Here is a 17,792-nt window from a genome sequence, read left to right as displayed (position 1 = left end):
CTGGAGACATTGTCAGACATGGCCCAGTCGCGCCCTCAATGGCGCTCGTGCATCAAAGCTATTGCCTTCAATGCATAGCTCCTTTTCCAACACCCCCCACTTGACAGCTCACGGACAATGCTGGATTTATGCACAATTTACCAGCTCGCGCCTGCAATGCGCAGCTACTTAAAATAATCGTCCAGCTGTAGCACCTTCTCGGTGCCTAGCTGCCATGCCACACGAAGGAGACACGAGGGCTGGGATACTGCCAGGTCGCCCAAGCCTAGACAGGGGAAGTTGAGTGGAGGAGGTCGGGTTCGAACCACGGACCTTCCGGTCTGCAAATTCGCGCTCTAACCACTTGGTCCATCTCGCCCAGCTACTTGAGCAGCTACTTACCACTTCCCCCCAAATCATCGGTGAACGAAACTGCGTCAGCTGCAACCACTGTGCGACGAGTACGCGGTTATTACAGCTGACAATGATGATGATGATGATGATGATGATGATGATGATGGTGTTGTTCTAGCACCTGACGGAGTGTGAAGATTCGGTCAATGCAACCTATACCAGACCGGATCCCCGCTTGCTGTTCTCGAGTCAGTGTACCGCGAGCCACTATAAAACGACGAAGCACAAGTAATGCCAGCAGCCTCGTTAAAACCAAGGTTAAGCTGATCTCCCTGTGGTTAGTTAACACACTCACTACGAGCCCTTTTTTGAAAACGGGCGCCCTCACCGGCTCCACCAACCCCCGAGTTAGTCTGGAACAAACTCCTTTTCCGAAATGCAGGAAAACAGATCAGATAAGCGCTGACTGAGGACTTCATCATCGTCTTAGAACAAGGCGGGTGGGAGGTCATCCGGATCAGAAGTTCGGTGGTACTTTAGAGCCTCTATGGCCTCTATGGCCTTTGAGGCCATAGATGGTTGCACGTTCGCCGTTCAGGGTTCTACGTCAGCTGTGAGCTCCAGGTGAGTGGCAGCTGGTGGCCACGACAATTGATGTCCGAAGTGTCCGGCCCAACGATTGAGGCGTTCTTCTTTGTTCAAGATGGTCACTCCGTCCCGATTCTTGATGGTTTCCGGGGACCGGTCGCACGGAGCAGTGGAAATAACCTTCGGGCATTATCAACTTCCTGTGTCCCTTTCATTTCTTTGACTTTATTTGTCCACCACACTTCAAGGTCGCATCAAGTTATATTCGAGACCGGTTGGGATATTTCTCCGAGACGTAGAGTGTCTGTGTTCGGCCTGATGTTCATTGCTTGAGCGAGCCTGACAGCCTTTAAGGACGCCCACACCTAGGCAGGAGGATTATGGTCGCAAACCGAAGCATTCGGGTCGAAAGCCTGACCGCAAGGTTGTGGTGTTTGGCTAAAAATGCACACCATTCCTACGGAACACGTTGTCAAACATGTTCGAACAGGAGCAGGACACTGTTCGTCAGACGTAACCATTGACCAACCTGGTATGACTGTGAATGTCGTGCGGATAGCTCAATGGGTCGTCGGGTACACACTGTCCTAAAACAGTAAGGTCCAGTCTCTCCATGAAGATCAAATGTTGGTACGGCCCGTGATTCGACTGCACCCGGCTGGGACATTGTGATAGGTCGCGGCTGATCGACCAATGACCTTCATACTATCAGTTTCTTTTCACATTTTCAAGCTGATAACTTGGCACCTTAGGGCGATTGCGATAGGCAAGCACCGGGTGCTCTTTCCTACGCCCCCCACTCCGCTTCCTTCAACTATAGGAATTTAAATATAGTCAGGTAAACTCTGGTTGTATGGTAGTAAGGCATCAGTGTCAACAACGATTTTATGATAATAATGATAATAATAATAGTCATTCAGATATAACACTCTTCCTGTGCCTAGCTTCCATGCCACTCGAAGGAAGGTACTTATATATAAAGCCTATCCTTAGGCGAAGTCTTCTCATTCTACTCAACGGATCAATAATCGATTAACTAAGTCATTGACTCCCACTCCACTACATTCAACATATTATTTTTCATCCATGGAACGCTTTGCTCAACCAGCCAGATTTTACGCGGATCCACACGCTCCTGATGCAACCGACCAATGAACTCACTAGTATCGTACATTCTCCCACTTTTTATCTTGTATTGAGACGCATAATCCGGACAAACTGGAACTTTTGATCAATTATCTTTCCCCTTCTGTCTATAAATCCGTTTCTGAGTGCACCACTTTCGAAGAAGCTGTCGATACTCTTTGTTCAATCTATGCCCCCACCAAAAGCGAAATTTTCGCTCGACACGTTCTTCACACATGCAAACAAGACAATGAGCAAACACTCGATCAGTATGTGCAAAAGTTACGGACGTTAGCTGTTGATTGTAATTATCAAAGTGTGATAGGCGATGTACGTCGTGACGAAGCTATCAGGGACGCATTTATATCGGGCATTCAGTCTACTCAAATCCGCCAGAGGTTGTTGGAGCACCATACGTTGACGCTACGTGAAACCGTAGAAAAATCTAAAGCATTAGAATCGGCATACAAACAGGCATTGTCGTATCAAGTACCCATCTCATCCAACCCTTGCAACGCTGCTCCACAAAGTGGCTTAATTCAAGATACAGCCCAGTCAGAAGATACAATCCTGGTTTCTGCGGTAACTAATAAATGTTTCTTTTGTGGCTATAGCCGACATCCGCGAACAGCCTGTCCCGCCAGAGATGCCATATGCAAGCTGTGTGGTAAAAAGGGTCACTTTCAGTCAGTTTGTCGTTCCAAACAGAAAATCAAGCCACAGACGGCGACTACTCAATCTTTGTTGTCGGCGCTTACTGTTGCGTCTGCTCCCGTATGCCTACAACGAGCGATTAGCCATGTTCATGTTAACGGTGTCCGTCTCCAAGCCCTAGTCGATACTGGTAGTTCTGAGAGTTATATCTCAGCATCAGTCGTCAATAAGTATAGCTGGCGAGTACTTGAATCAAGAAGCAAAATCTCTATGGCTAACACATCTTTTGTGAGTGATACCCTTGGACATTGTCTGGTGCACCTACAGCTAAAAGACTTCGATTACAAAAATGTCAGGCTATCCGTTCTGCCGCATCTATGTGCTGATGTGTTGCTCGGTCACGACTTCCTCAACCTGCACGAGGGATTAGAAATACCATTCGGCGGTTCCCGACCACCTGTTTCCCTTTGCAATTTGACAGCTGCTAAGGTTCCTGAACCGACTTTGTTCCAGAATCTATCACCAATGTGTAAACCTGTCGCGACAAAAACCAGACGTCAGTCTTTTCCTGATCAACTTTTTATTCGCAAGGAAATAAATACCCTGTTGCGTGATGGAGTTATAGAGCCATCAACGTCACCATGGCGCGCTCAAGTCTTGGTCACAACCAACGAGCGTCACAAGAAACGAATGGTGGTTGATTATAGTCAAACAATTAACCGTTATACGTATCTGGACGCGTATCCACTCCCACGCATCGATGAAATGATAGAAAAGATCGCTTGTTATGAATTATACAGCACACTCGACCTACGCAGTGCCTATCATCAAATTCCTATCCGCGCCGACGAACGTAAATATACTGCTTTCGAGGCTGATGGCAATTTGTACCAATTTTGTCGGATACCCTTCGGTGTGACGAACGGCGTTGCTTGTTTCCAACGCACAATTAATGAAATCATTGCCAAAGAGAAACTGGCTGACACTTTTGCATATATAGACAATGTCACTATATGTGGTAAGTCTATGGAAGAACATGATGCTAATTTAGCCAAGTTCAAAGAAGTGGCGCGGCGTTTCGGACTCATTTTCAATGAAGCAAAGAGTACAATCTGTACAAGAACTGTACGGTTGTTAGGTTATGAAGTATCTAAAGGTACTATCAAACCAGACCCCGATAGATTGCAACCACTCCGCAATCTTCCGCTACCCAGTAACCAAAAATCCCAACAGCGAGCGATCGGGTTGTTTTCATACTATTCGCACTGGATATCACATTTTTCTGATAAAATTTATCCACTCGTGCACAACCAAATATTTCCTCTACCTGAATCGGTGAAAACGGCGTTTCATGTACTGAAATCGGAACTGGCTAACGCCCTGGTTGTTTCTATCGACTACACACAACCGTTGGTAGTCGAGACAGATGCGTCTGATGTGGCAATCGCAGCCACCCTAAATCAAAACGGAAGACCAGTGGCCTTTTTCTCCAGAACACTGTCTCCATCTGAGCAACGCCATTCCGCTGTTGAAAAGGAGGCGTATGCAGTAGTTGAATCTATACGAAAATGGCGACATTACCTCATTGGTAATCACTTCAAGTTGATAACGGATCAACGATCTGTTGCCTTTATGTATGATACTAACCATAAAGGTAAAGTTAAAAATGATAAGGTACTACGGTGGCGCATCGAACTTTCTCCCTTCAGTTATGATGTCGTTTATCGTCCGGGCAAAGAGAATCAAGCTGCCGACGCACTATCCCGCCAGTTTTGTAGCTCCGTGTCTAATTCTTCCGAACTGCTGACCATACATACCTCGTTATGCCACCCCGGAGTCCGAAGAATGTTTCACTTTGTCAGATCGAAAAATCTCCCATATTCGTTGAACGAAGTTAGGGCCGTTGGCGCACAGTGCAGGGTATGTGCGCAAATAAAACCTCGGTTTCATCGTCATATACAGGGAAAACTAATAAAGGCTACCCGGCCGTTTGAACGCCTGAACATCGACTTTAAAGGACCTTTACCTTCGGTTACTCGTAACAAATATCTGCTAACGATCATAGATGAGTATTCGCGATTCCCATTTGCTTTCGCTTGTCCGGATATGAAAGCATCGACACTCATCAGTTGTTTATGTCAACTGTTTTCAATATTCGGTATGCCAGCCTATATTCACTCGGACCGAGGCCCTTCATTCATGTCCGTCGAACTCAAAGAATTTCTGCATAGCAGGCATATAGCTACCAGCAGAACCACTCCCTATAACCCCCAGGGCAACGGACAAGTGGAACGGCTAAACGGAACGCTTTGGAAAGCTATCACACTCGGTCTAACATCTCGTAATCTCGACGTTGGACATTGGGAACATATGCTCATCGATGCTCTGCATGCCATTCGGTCGTTACTCTGTACGGCTACTAATTCAACGCCACATGAGAGAATGTTTGTTCACGAGCGTCGATCATCGTACGGACCATCTCTGCCTAGCTGGCTAACATCACCAGGTCCTGTCCTTGTGAAGTCGTTTGACCGCACATCAAAATATGACCCAATTGTGGAAGAAGCGACGTTACTAGAATGCAATCCTGAGTATGCCCATATTCGGCTCAAAGACGGTAGGGACCAAACAGTTTCCATCCGTCAACTCGCACCCGCAGGTGGCGATAGGGGATCAGAAAATGTTCAGCTCGAGTCTCAAATGTTATCGGATGATAACAACAGTGAAGGAAATGCTGGAATATTACCAGAGATTCGAAACAGACCGAAAACGAGCATATCAGAAAATGCTCAGAATCTTCTGATGCAACAGCAACGCACTCGTCCCTACAATTTACGTAGCCGCGAAGTCTAGATCAGGTGTTACAAACTTTCTTGCGTCCACGACGAAACGTTATTTCAGTGTTCCATTCAGACCCTCAAAATACTAAAAATTACTTTAACCATTTTCAATTGTTCATCCGCACTACGTTCATTTTCTGTTACCAACAACACATTTCTGTTAGGTTCAACTGACATTTTGCCTGCCGGAGTGAATGCAGTGAAAGTTACGCTTTACTGCTATTTCCATTAATTCACTTTCACTTGTGTTTCAACCTATACTGTGCTTATATGTTGATTAAAGCCTATCCTTAGGCGAAGTCTTCTCATTCTACTCAACGGATTAATAATCGATTAACTAAGTCATCGACTCCCACTACAGAAGTCGAGAGGCAGAGGTCGGGTTCGAAGCGTGGACCTTCCAGTCAGCAAATTCGCGCTGCAACCGGTCGAGCCATCTCGCCCATCCAAATCTGCCACCTTTCATGCGTTATTGAAGTAATAGTGCCACTGGTAAGTTGTCCATAGGGTTGATCGGTGAGATACTGCTTAATCTTATCAGTGTGGCTTTACCTTTATCGGCCTTCGTAACGATATTACTATCTGTGTGTCTGTGTTCAACGCTCTCCGTTTTAGTGCTGCAATATTCGGAGCCAGTTGTTGGGATCTTAGGACCTGTATCCGTAGCTTCTCAGATTCCGCTGAAGGACGCTTATGGAAAACCGATTCAACACTAGGGATTAGTTCCTCCTCTCTTATTAATTTTTTGTTCAGAGCGAATTTGTCCCTTTTCTACTGAACGTTACTCTTTACTCAATGGTACGTCTGACAAGTTAACTGCGATGCAATAATTGGTGGATAGTTTTATTATTTCTGTAACCACACTAGAGCCTTGGGTTTTGTATCGTGTTGGTCTCCTTGATTTTGACCCGCACGCGCATGTGCAAGTCTTCCATCGAAGATGCCTATCCCATGTGTATTTTAGTGCGGGTTCGAACCACAGACTATGATCAGTAAATTCGCGACCTAAACAGTTTCAACCAATTACCATACGTTAAAATCGCCTGAAAATACTGGGACACATAAACTAACAGCTCAGGTATTTCGTTAGTGAACTGGGCCGAATACCTCCACCCCGGGGGCGAGATGGACCAAGTGGTTAGAGCGTGAATTTATTGGCCATGGTTTGGACCCGACCTCTGCCACTCGACTTCCCCTGTCTAGGCTTCGGCGACCTGGCAGTATCCCAGCCCTCATGTGGCATGGCAGCTAGGCACCGGAAGGATGCTACAGCTGAACGATTTCTTCCATCCACCCCTGCACTGTCATTCAGTCAACAGCAGTGAATAGGCTATATGCACTGTGGCGGTGAAAATCCTAGCAAAGAAACCCGGTATACGAGCCACCAGGTCCGTTGAAAATTCACATTCCTGAAGTATGTGGATAAAATGCTAGTGACCCATCATAAACCTTACATCCACAGCCCTAACAACAAATAAGTGTAGGAGATAAACGCACCGTTTGGTGCTGAGTAACCCTAGTACAGCCAGCTCTCCGAAAACTTGGATACGTTTTATGCACCTACTTCATTTTATCGAAAGATAGTGGACGTAGCATGGCGATCCCCTGGTGTGCACAGCATGGTGAATATTTCTGCTTATGTGAGCAGCTCTGGTGCATCGTCTGGAGACGAGGTCTATTCTCGAATCGGGAAGGCCAGAGCTGCTTTTGCGCTCGCGTGACATCAGTTTCTGTCCAGGAAGAGTTTGCACTGCGGCACTGCGATTCATACTGGACAAGAAACGTGGTCTCCATGGGTACATGATGTACGAAAGCTGTCAGCCTTTGACCATCAGTTTCTTCTGAGCACTGGCCGGGTCTGATGGGAACATCGAATAGACTATGTTGAGATTCTAGGAAGGAAAAGTTATTCACAATTCACAAGTTATGTTTGTTGGAATATCTTGTTGCTGCCAGAAGACCGCCTGTTTCGCGTAGTCCTTTTTGGACAGCCCTGTGTTGAATGGATCACCGATAGGTGATCCTTGCAGCAAAGAATGAAAACACCCATCGGCAGCTGCCTGCATGAAGACCATGAGAATCAACTCGTCAACGGCTAATGATGCCCTAAGATATGCCTCTGTCAAGCAGTCGCTAGCACTGTTGAACACATGCTACCACTTTTATTCTCCGGTTCTCTCCTCATGGAACAATTGAAATATTTCAATGAGAATGAATTTGTCATCGCCTCCGGTACCTGACGATACATGTGCATTGTTCGGTGAGCAAAACTGTAATGAGTGAGCTAAGGTTATGTTAGTAGATCTTCAAGGAGGGCATTCAATACCTTGACTACAGAACACAAAGACGTTTTTCACACGGCGTTGTTTTCACTTCGTTGTAACAGGGGCTCCTGGGATTTGCTTAGATGTACTGAAAAAAACTGACTCCGCTTAGCACGAGAAACTAAGGTAAGTCACGAAACCATGAATGCGCGCACAAGACCGGCAGGTGAGTGTGGCTGAACTTGTGCGCTCAGCCAAAATATGCGGAACTAGCCGCGGGAGAAAACGGAGCCCTGTATAGCAGTTGACTTCCAGTAAAGAAGACCGAAAATTGTCTTCCGACCAGGTGCACTGGAAGGTAGTTTATCTATATTTCGTGCGAAGACCAGATTCTGTCCCCTGTGGAAACTAATGACTATTGGATTAGTTAAAAAAGTGGTCCAGATTCCTGTAGAATGACGTCAAGTATGATGTACACACAATTGACGAGACCTCACACTAACCTGGGAGTTCTAGAGTCAAGGTCGACTTAGCGAAACTGGACCTTGGACGCCATTACAAAATAGCCTAGCAACGTTCAGCAGACCGTTCAATTCAGTTCACATGTTCATTAGATTCAGTGGCTGAAGTGGTCTGATGCACCCCTGGGGATCTGGAAACACATGGGCCTGATGCGGTCATTACAGGTCTGATTTCAGATTTGGAAATAACTCGTGGGGTGGAGAAAATAAAGGACGGGAAGCACAAGGGCATAAAAGGTCACGGTAAACGCAAAGCCAGGTCAGTTTCTCGTCCAAGAAGCAGGTGAAAATCCGGGGTGTAATAACGATTTATTTTCTAATATGGAGGGTAGGATCACTTCAGACACGATCATTTTACTGTTGGAATAAAAGCATGATCATGTCAACGGCCGGGGGCTGAGAAATGCAGGAAAACAGGTAAGTTACACAAAAAGAGACGGGAGACAAACGAGGATATGCCAGGAGCAGGTCTCTAAGGTCACCACTACCTAATTACGCTGGACAGCAGAGCAAGAGCGACGGTGATACTAAAGCGACGTGACGTGAATAATAAAGTAGTTGGGCGTGACGGAATCAACAATGGATATTCAACGGTGTTACTGAGACGCGTTAAAATTTTCAACTCAGAGAAATGCTGCTCACTAGAAGCCGACCCAAGTTATTTTTGCCAAAACCGTTGGGTTTTCGAAGTTGTGAATTTTATGGGGAGTTAGTCTAATCCAACTGCCCTTCTGGTGACATGTTGCTCAACGTTTTTTAGGCGACCGAAAGCTCAAGGTCACGGACCATCACGGATTCGCATTTTGTTGCAGGTTCACGCGAGATGAAGCACGAAATCGCACTTAAGCATGTTTTGGGTCTTTCGGTGTTCACTTAGAATAAAATAACCTCTACAGAATATCTAATGGAAATTCCACCCAGGAAAATCGGTCATTGATATTTGCTTGCTTTACACCGCCATGAGGTATTCTCCATGATAACGATAGCCGTTGTCGCTCACTTCGACTACTTATTGCGACCATTGTATCCGTGTCTGTGTGCGACGCTGATTATGGGCCCTCGATTATGCACGGAAACCCAATCCAATGACCATAGACGGCCAACGGAGGTCTTCGTCCGTCTGCCTACCGTATGCTTAAAAAATACACAACCATCTTTTAGAAAACAATTTTTCTATTCATTGGTTGCATCGGTACATATATAATGTTTGATCAATCCGGTTCCCAGTTTCATGAAGCTGCTTTTACACGACAGGGGTTCTGAAACGAATGTGCGATCAATTACGGGTCGTACATATCTTCCGCGATATCATGTAAAATATAATTGAACAAAGTTGTAATGGCTGTCTGACCAAGTGCTTTATAAATTCTTCTGTCCGAAATTCTCGGCCAATGTGCGCGCTGAAGTTGGAGTGTTACTGCTGTAAAAGTAAACTCGCTACTTCCACACTACTCGTGATAACGAGGGGGCCGTGTGTACTTCGATGATTTGATTGCGGGATTCGGCAATCATATTCATTATTGGGCGCAGCTAATTTAAAGCCAAAGAGGAGTGTATGCTTGTCAGACGTCAGATCAAGTAATGTAGACCTGAGCCCTGAGATCCAAGGGCCACATGCATCCTCAAGCATGCACAAATGGAAGAAGACAGCAAAGATTTAGTAAGTTGCCAAACATCTGAAAACGACCTGTTTCCGCTTCTCAAACAGTCCGGCTCTCACAGTTATACAACAGACCAACCCGTACTGCAGCCTGATACACACGTTACTTGATACCGATTTGACGCCACAGGTGATCTAGCTAGCGAACGTGACGCGAGCCAGGCGGCTTTGCCTGTTGACCCCATCTGTCACACTCCTATCGAAACCAACACAACTATCCTATCTTATTTACCCACTTGTTTTCACCAACCTGGTTGTGGTAAACGTTAGGAATTTTCTTCCCGGTGAATGCACTCTATCCTATCGGATGTCTCCTCAAGCTCATAGGTCTTTATTGATTTTCAACTGAACCAGAAAGGTATCTGCGACCTTACATAAGCTTTTTCTACCTCTCGTTATTCTCTTAGCCAACCAAGAATGTCTAGCTCCTCACAGCACTGCACATCCCAGCCCAATCACCTCGAAAATGGAGTTCGCGACGAGGTTGTCCAGAAACCGAAGTATTAAAGTGCAATGATGACGTACCGCTGTTATATCCTGTTTGATGGCACTCCCGCAACTACCCCCTTTCTCCCTTGACTGACCCCATCACCCACCTGTTTCAACGCCTGACGGTACGCTACCCACCGCTTGAGAACAAACACCATTGTGGTAAGCTGACACTTTGTATATATACCAAAGTGTATGTATACCAATGGGCCTTGGTCAGTTCATCCAAAACCCCCTGCGACTTCTCCCCTTTGAAGATGAGAATAACATCTGCATACTCAAGTCGATAAGATTTTTTCCAGAAGATATTTGAAAACCGGTTTCATATGGCATTTCATCGTTCGTCTCATTATCTCATCGACCACGAAATTGGGTGGGAATGCAGAGAGGGGCCCACCAGTGACACCGTTTTGTGTGCGGAAGCTTTTCAATGCCCTCTATATCTTTCCGAAACAAGTCCGCCCCTTCGTATCCTCCTGTGCAAGACGATGCAAAAGGCCCCACGGTCGACAACACTCAATTCAACTGCATGCCCTATCTCAAAAGATACTCATTCAAAATGATGGACCCCATAATCCGCCTTCTGTAGTGAAGTAAGAGGATAATTACCAGAAACCGCTTTTGTCGGGCGCCTGTGTTTCAGGCCTAAGCTTGCTCTGGTTGAGATATATATCCAAGCTAGTTTAGTTGCGCACAGTCTAGCCAGTGCACGCCCCTCATACTCACATATGTCCACACCATTTCGCGTCCATTGCATACCTTTTATCTGCATCTGAGTGTCGAGTACCGTTTTTGAGATCGGGCAGTATCGTTTAATTGAAGCAGTTAGGAAATGTAACAACTTTTGACTTACTGTTATTTCGTGCTGCATTCTAGCTCACAGCAAAGTGCTTTTTAGGATAACTTTTTGACACTTTTTCACACTTTGAGCCCCCAAAATAGACATGACTGTCTCGTCGCATCGTTTGAATGACAGCAGTGAACCACCATGAACCCCCGATGAACCCAAGAATATCCTAACTAAAATGATAAAACAGACGGCTTATTCAAGGTGTTCATGTGTGGGGCTATCCACGAAACGAAGTTTGGCACCGCAATGAAGGTACCGTGACTACCATACTCAATATGATGGCTAGCTCGTAATTCACCATATCGCTAATATTTCCCAGATGAGCGTGTTACGTGCACCCACAAGTCTGTCCCAACCCGTTTAATTTACGGAGGGACTTAAAAGCAGTGGCCACCTTATTGCGCCGTCTGCTTGATCTGACCACTAACCCAACGACACAGTCACATGTTGCCCCTACTGAAGGGAAATCATCCGTGGCCCCGCATCAACCTGACTCCATCGGGTCACTCTCCACGCCTAACCCAGATCCAGCTACCACGGAAATGCGTCTCGCTTCACCGACTGCGACATCCTTGACGATTGTTACGGGGCTGCCAATTAACCGAAGTATGTCAGTGTAATGATGGCATGGCACTACCATAGTCAGTGTGGTGGCACTCCTGCAACCATCTCCGGGATCGCAACCGCAACCTCTCGATCGGTCGAGCCTGTAATTGCAACAACGAGCAAATTTTTCACCTGGCCTCAACCACCCCTGATACGAGTTCGTTCTAACTTGACGACACTTTGGATTTGCCCATGCTGGTTATCTGCGGCAACTTCGGTTGTCTCCTTCACAAGTACAATTCCATATGCGGTGCTTGTTTGGCCTTATCTATTAGCGCTATCCCCCTTCGAACCTATCCCTTGCTCTGACATTCTTGCAACAATGGCACAAGTGAGTCTACGTTGTTTAGGGTTAAACCATATTTTTGAGACAAAAGTTGTCATTCACTTCTACTTCGAATTATCCCATCTCCATCTCCATCTTTGCTTGTTGTGACCGGCAGTTTGCACAAACGCCCAAGGTCACTCATGGCTAGTAATGATTCCCGCACTTAGTTCATGCCAGCGGGCTTTATTTTTGAACTAGCTGGACTTCATGTCCTTTTCCTAGTTTTCCTCGGTTTCTACAACTGCTACGACCTTTTTTGTAATGAGCATGCCTCATTGGTTCTACCTTCCTCCCCTTTGTGTAGTTGTCTGCTGCGTTCAGGCTGGAACGACCCCATCGGGCCGCAATCAGCATGCTCACTTCAGGTTTGGGAAATGGGACGCTTGTTATTATTTCATCAGACATTGCCCACTGTTTATGACATCGTCCTCTTTTTCACGCATTGTCCAGTAGCCGCAAGCCCCCCAGTCATGCCTTATTCTGACGGTAAACGTATCATCACGCCTGAATTTATGCCACCCGTAAGCTAGGAATATACGCTATTATTATTATTGGTGACTCGGTATATCGGTGATTATCAAATATTGCCCTGCGCCAGATATAATGTGTGCTGACCATCATAAAAATCAAAAACATACTTGCTGTGATCGTTTCATGGGCTTCGGCGGGTTGCTTGCAACAACGACAGAAGTTTTCATATTCAGGTCGCGAATGGCCACTGCATCTTGAGTTTACGCTGACGTGAAGCGCGTGATCGTTGTCTGTGACGCTTTTATTTCCAAACCCAAAACAAAGGAGAACGCGAAAAACAGCTTTTTCACATAATTTCCCATCGTTTTGACAGAGACAAAGCGCGAAGCCACTGGCAGCCATTAAAATGCGAATTGCGCGCCCACAGTGGGCTCCGAGAGAAATAACCACTGCAAAACCAGACGGTCCTGCGCACTTGATGTAATAATTTAGGCCGACAATTGAAAATTCAGAATTGCATACCAAAGCTTGTCGAATTGGAGAATAGAAAATTCAAGCCTAAAAATGAGAAAATCCACCAACTAGGGTGCCTGAAGTGTTTTCTGCCCAGGATTACTTAGGTGGGCGAAGTGGAAATAGCGCGTAAGAGAACACAGCTATTATCAGAGTATCAAGTGAATTTTTAGGCAGAGCGAGCCCAATGTGCATTGGGATAGCCAGTGACGTAGAGTCAACGTATTTAGCGGACAGATATGTAGGAATAGCATGAGTTTTGGGGTTATTGTTATGTCCAAGGGTAAGGCACTCAAACCGAAAGTCCAGATGGACAGCTGATGGAGCAAGAGAGTGACCGCTACATAAGACGGCTGTCAGGAGGCTAGTGAAATACAGATAAACTATCATGTTAGGCGTAGCAACCGTGGTAGTTTTACTGCAATTTCTACGTCACCTCGTGGAAAGTTCTGAACATTTGTATCCTTGATGGGGCAAACGGAGTTATCGAACATCTTTTCAATCCTTGGAAACAAGAAACCTATAGATGTGTAGCATTCTGGTTCCATTGAAGCTACCGCCATCCAAAAAAGGTTGTGATGAGGCCACAGCTAGATAATGAATCGAAGAAGGAGGATGTAGAACTTTTGTGCATGTGCTATGAACAGCCGTCAACGAGGAAGGGTTCAAATTACCATCCGCTCTAAAAAGGTATTGGAACCATATTGGCGTTGCTGGGCTAGGGGCCTTGACACAATGCGGAAAACAGCTAAAAAGGACGGTGACAAAGGACGCCGAACGACTTAAGAAAAAGATCGTGCGCCGCCCTCCTCCGGCTGTGCAGCCATCCATTTTGTTGGGTAGGGAAAACTACGAACTGTGAGCCTTCTTGGTCCAATCCTCCGAATCGTGCGCACGCGCTTTTGTAACCAGTTCATGAAATCGCGAATCGCCTATTAGGTGTTTGGATAAGGAAGGTTTGTCACAGAGGCAGTGCCAGTGTACTAGATATATAAGCTGTCACAGATGGTTACGAAAATCGTTTGTTGTTATTCACTTGGAAATTTGCGGCTGTACAAAAGCTCAAGCTTCCTTTCCAGGTAAACAGCAGTACAATAACTAAGAAAAGGTGGAAATCTGTTAGTGCTTGATGAGCAAAAGACAATGAGGACTCTATTCTTAACTGTCGCTTGGGTTAGAGAAGTTGAGGTTTGGGACAAACATTTACTGACAAGAGGTCCAGTGGTTCAAGCCCGGCCTCTACATCTCGACCTCTGCTGTCTATACTTGGTCAACAAGGCGGCATCCCAGCTCTCGTGCTTCCTTCAGGTGGATGTTAGCAAGGCACCGTAAAGGGCACTTCACTGAACGATAGTTTGGAGAACTCGATAATCTGAGGCTTAAGGAGGCAACCGGTTTGGGTGAGCGTCAATCGTATGGTTGTGTTTTCACCTTAGGTTTGATACAAGGAGCGTTATAGATACGGCACAGGAATAAACTAAGGGAATGTTAAGAGCGTTGTCCCTATTCCGCCCCTGGTATCTTCCATGCATTAGCGGTGGCTTTTTAATTCTGCTGATCGGCGGCTGGTGTGCAACCATGGCTTGTTTAATCGATTAAATGCAAGCTGAACTTCTTAGGTAGGAGGGGTTGGCGGCTATTAATGTCAGTTTGCAGGAAAGGTAAAAAATAATCCAACACCTGACAAAATACAACAATGGTTTTAACAATTGAGGTGGAGTTTTGGTTTTCCCCACATGCTCTTTAACATGCTTATTAGGCGATCAGATCCGCTACATGCTCCCCTCTCCATCTGCCTTTTTGTGAATTTGTGCCTCTGAAACTGGCACCATCTTAGGACATTCCTCGTCATGCCTATGTTTAAACCAACCGTTCCCATTTGTAGAACTACCTACGTAGGGAAATATTTTCCAACTACTGCAACATCTCCTGGTTGCTCAGAGTGCTTCTGAACTTGACGAAATTCTTGTCTCCAATGAACAAAGAGGTTGCCTGACCCCTCTGATTTTGCGATGGGTTGTGTCCAGAATATATATGCCCCCTCTTAGAAAAACCTGAGAAACCAGTATATACAACTGGGTTTCACCACCTGCTACCTATTTTAGTGACTGGCAGATACCTGGTACTCGCGCTCTGTCTGTAGGTGTTAGGCCAAATAGAATGCGAACAATTATCTCAAGGATATTTTTGCTTTTGATTGGGGTGTGTACCCCACCCTTGGCAGCCAGACGGACGGCTCAAGCAAAATGAAAATCTGTGCCATGCAATTTGTTTACCAACCGCAGAGAAAATTCCTCATAGACATTGGCGGGTGTTTTCAAGCTCATAGTCAGACTGCCCATTTGAAGTGGCTGAATTAAATCAGTAAATGGTAGCTTTTCTCTGATGGTGAACCGAGAGGGGATGTTTCCTGATGGCCAGGCTTTCCCTAATTGGTGGATTTTTGAGACTATCATGGGCAAAAGAACAGCCGTTTTGCCTGAGAGTTTATACCCAACTGGCCTACCTGGCACCGACTTGAGTCAAGATTCCCCTTGTTCGGTTCTGTTGGAAGCATGACGACATGTGGAGGGTGTTGTCAATGAATTTCCGCTCCGGATGTGCTGTGCAAGATCGGTGGCCATAGATGGTACTGGATCACGAGCCGCACCATCGTGTGCTGTGCAAGATCGGTGGCCACAGATGGTACTGGATCACGAGCCGCACCATCAAAAGCAAATGCAGACCAACCTTGACCACATGCAACCCAGTATGCGTCCGTTCGACCTTGCTGTACGTTGGTTGGTGGTTATGACTAACACTTAAGTTAAATTGGTTGGGTAGATTTTCTTCATGTTGACTTTCGATTTTGCGGCCTCATTTTTCCTGTCAAGGACACCCTAGAGGAACATTCCAGATTTTATTCGTCTGTGTGCATCGAGGAGCGTAAGAACAGCGGAGTTGGGGTCGGGAAAAGATGTTGAACGAATCCTACCACTTTTGGATTTTGTACTTCTAGACCCATACCACTGTGCGACGACTACGCACCCCCTCATGAAATCTCGCCTGATTTAAAACAACAATTCACATGGTTGTCGCTTGTACGCCCTCTATTCTATTTGCGCTGGAATGCTGGGTGCTTGCCACCTCCTCGGCCGCCATTCATCATGGCGTGAATCTTAGTTCACGGAATGTTCACATTTTCCAAACTTGTCCCCTCAGGGGCATTCTTTGTTGTTGTGGAACAGTTGAATATCGTCTGATATTCATCTACGTTTCTTAGTGGCCTGTTAATGCATTGCATATATTCACCGATTCTGGTGTGCAATTCCACAGCTGCCTGGCCTATACAAATCTTTGTGGAGCCGTTACATTCGATTTTTCATGCACTATTTCTGATCCTACTGCACGGAAGGTGATTATCCATCTTCATTTCCCGGGAGTCTACTCTGGTATTGGCCGCGTTCAGTACCCTTCCAATGACTTCAGATGTTCCTCTTTTGTATGGAAAGACTGCTTTTCTTACACACTGCCTGTTGGATCTTTGTGGTTGCACCAATACTCATCTTAGTCGCCAATTTTTAAACCCACTGAATCCGCTGTCTAAAAGTTACTTTCTTACCGTAATTTGTGCTACTCGTCGATCAAATTCCTCTATGCACATTGTGGAAGATTTTGGGAACTATACTAGAATATACTGCCTTTTGGAATACCGAGCTTTAGTTTAGGGACAGTGCCATATCTGCTGATTTCCGTTAAAAATCGTTTTTAACTTTCCGCTTCTCTTGTGTGTAACGCAGTCAAGGAAATACAGCGTTCCGTGTGTGCACTCCAGCACTATATAGAACTTAATCTGACGGTTCAAAGTGTCAAAGATATTGAAGTAATTCGTGAACCTTCCGCAAAATACCTGTAGTCTAATTAACACCGAAAACCCTCGGTAGACATCCAAATCCGTCTAAAGCTTGCTGTTCAAGTTCTTCCATATACAAATTGCGCGAAATCGGGAACATTTGTGATCCCATCGCTAAACTTTGTCCTTGAGAATGCATAACAAAGTCAGAAACAAGGATAGTGATCATAAAAGACGCTATGCCGCCCACCAGTCATTCTTGTATTCATAATATATTCATATTTGTCATAATGTTTTTTCGCCGTTTTACGGATGATTTGGTGCACCGTCTCTTGCATCACTTACATGGATTTTTAAATGCCCCATGGGGCCTACGTCAGACCGCTCCTTGAATACCCCAACCAAGTTGTCTACTCAGGACGCACGAAATACGCCATCCCCGTTTCACGGATTCACGGATTGATACACAGGATCGAGGCTTTTGCCCAAGTTTCCCGGGTCGGTTTTGTTCTTGTCGGTCAGTGGCTGTCGTTCACCTGAAAGGCACAAGTGAAAAAAGGGTGTAGCACTGCTCTTTATGTTCTCAGCGCGGGGCAGTATGCTCGCCAGCGCGAGGATTCGCATAAATAAATGTCTAATAGTGCTTTAAATTGGGTTCGAGAAGGAGCATGTACAACCGTCGGAGGAAGGTCATTCCACGCAGCTACTACACGAAATG

The 17,792-nt window shown here is 45.8% G+C and overlaps 2 protein-coding genes across 2 annotated transcripts in view; one reads left to right on the top strand and one right to left on the bottom strand.

Annotated features, from left to right (window-relative positions):
- Positions 1–17,431: 17,431 nt before the first annotated feature.
- Positions 17,432–17,792, top strand: part of T265_10575 (hypothetical protein) — a gene marked incomplete at both ends in the record, with an annotated part of 3,193 nt that continues 2,832 nt past the window's right edge. The window contains one exon of the mRNA XM_009176985.1: positions 17,432–17,591. Coding sequence (XP_009175249.1) covers positions 17,432–17,591 — 160 coding nt within the window. The remainder of the gene's footprint in view (positions 17,592–17,792) is intronic.
- The window catches only part of T265_10574 (hypothetical protein), a gene marked incomplete at both ends in the record, with an annotated part of 21,659 nt that continues 21,385 nt past the window's right edge, over positions 17,519–17,792 (bottom strand). Inside the window, one exon of the mRNA XM_009176984.1 lies at positions 17,519–17,610. Within this exon, the coding sequence (XP_009175248.1) occupies positions 17,519–17,610 (92 nt within the window). The remainder of the gene's footprint in view (positions 17,611–17,792) is intronic.

Source organism: Opisthorchis viverrini (assembly GCF_000715545.1).
Source record: "Opisthorchis viverrini unplaced genomic scaffold opera_v5_381, whole genome shotgun sequence".
Taxonomy (NCBI): Eukaryota; Metazoa; Platyhelminthes; class Trematoda; order Opisthorchiida; family Opisthorchiidae; genus Opisthorchis; species Opisthorchis viverrini.
The sequence above is the reverse complement of the archived record's forward strand: the minus strand, read 5'-3'. Positions and strand labels throughout refer to the sequence as shown.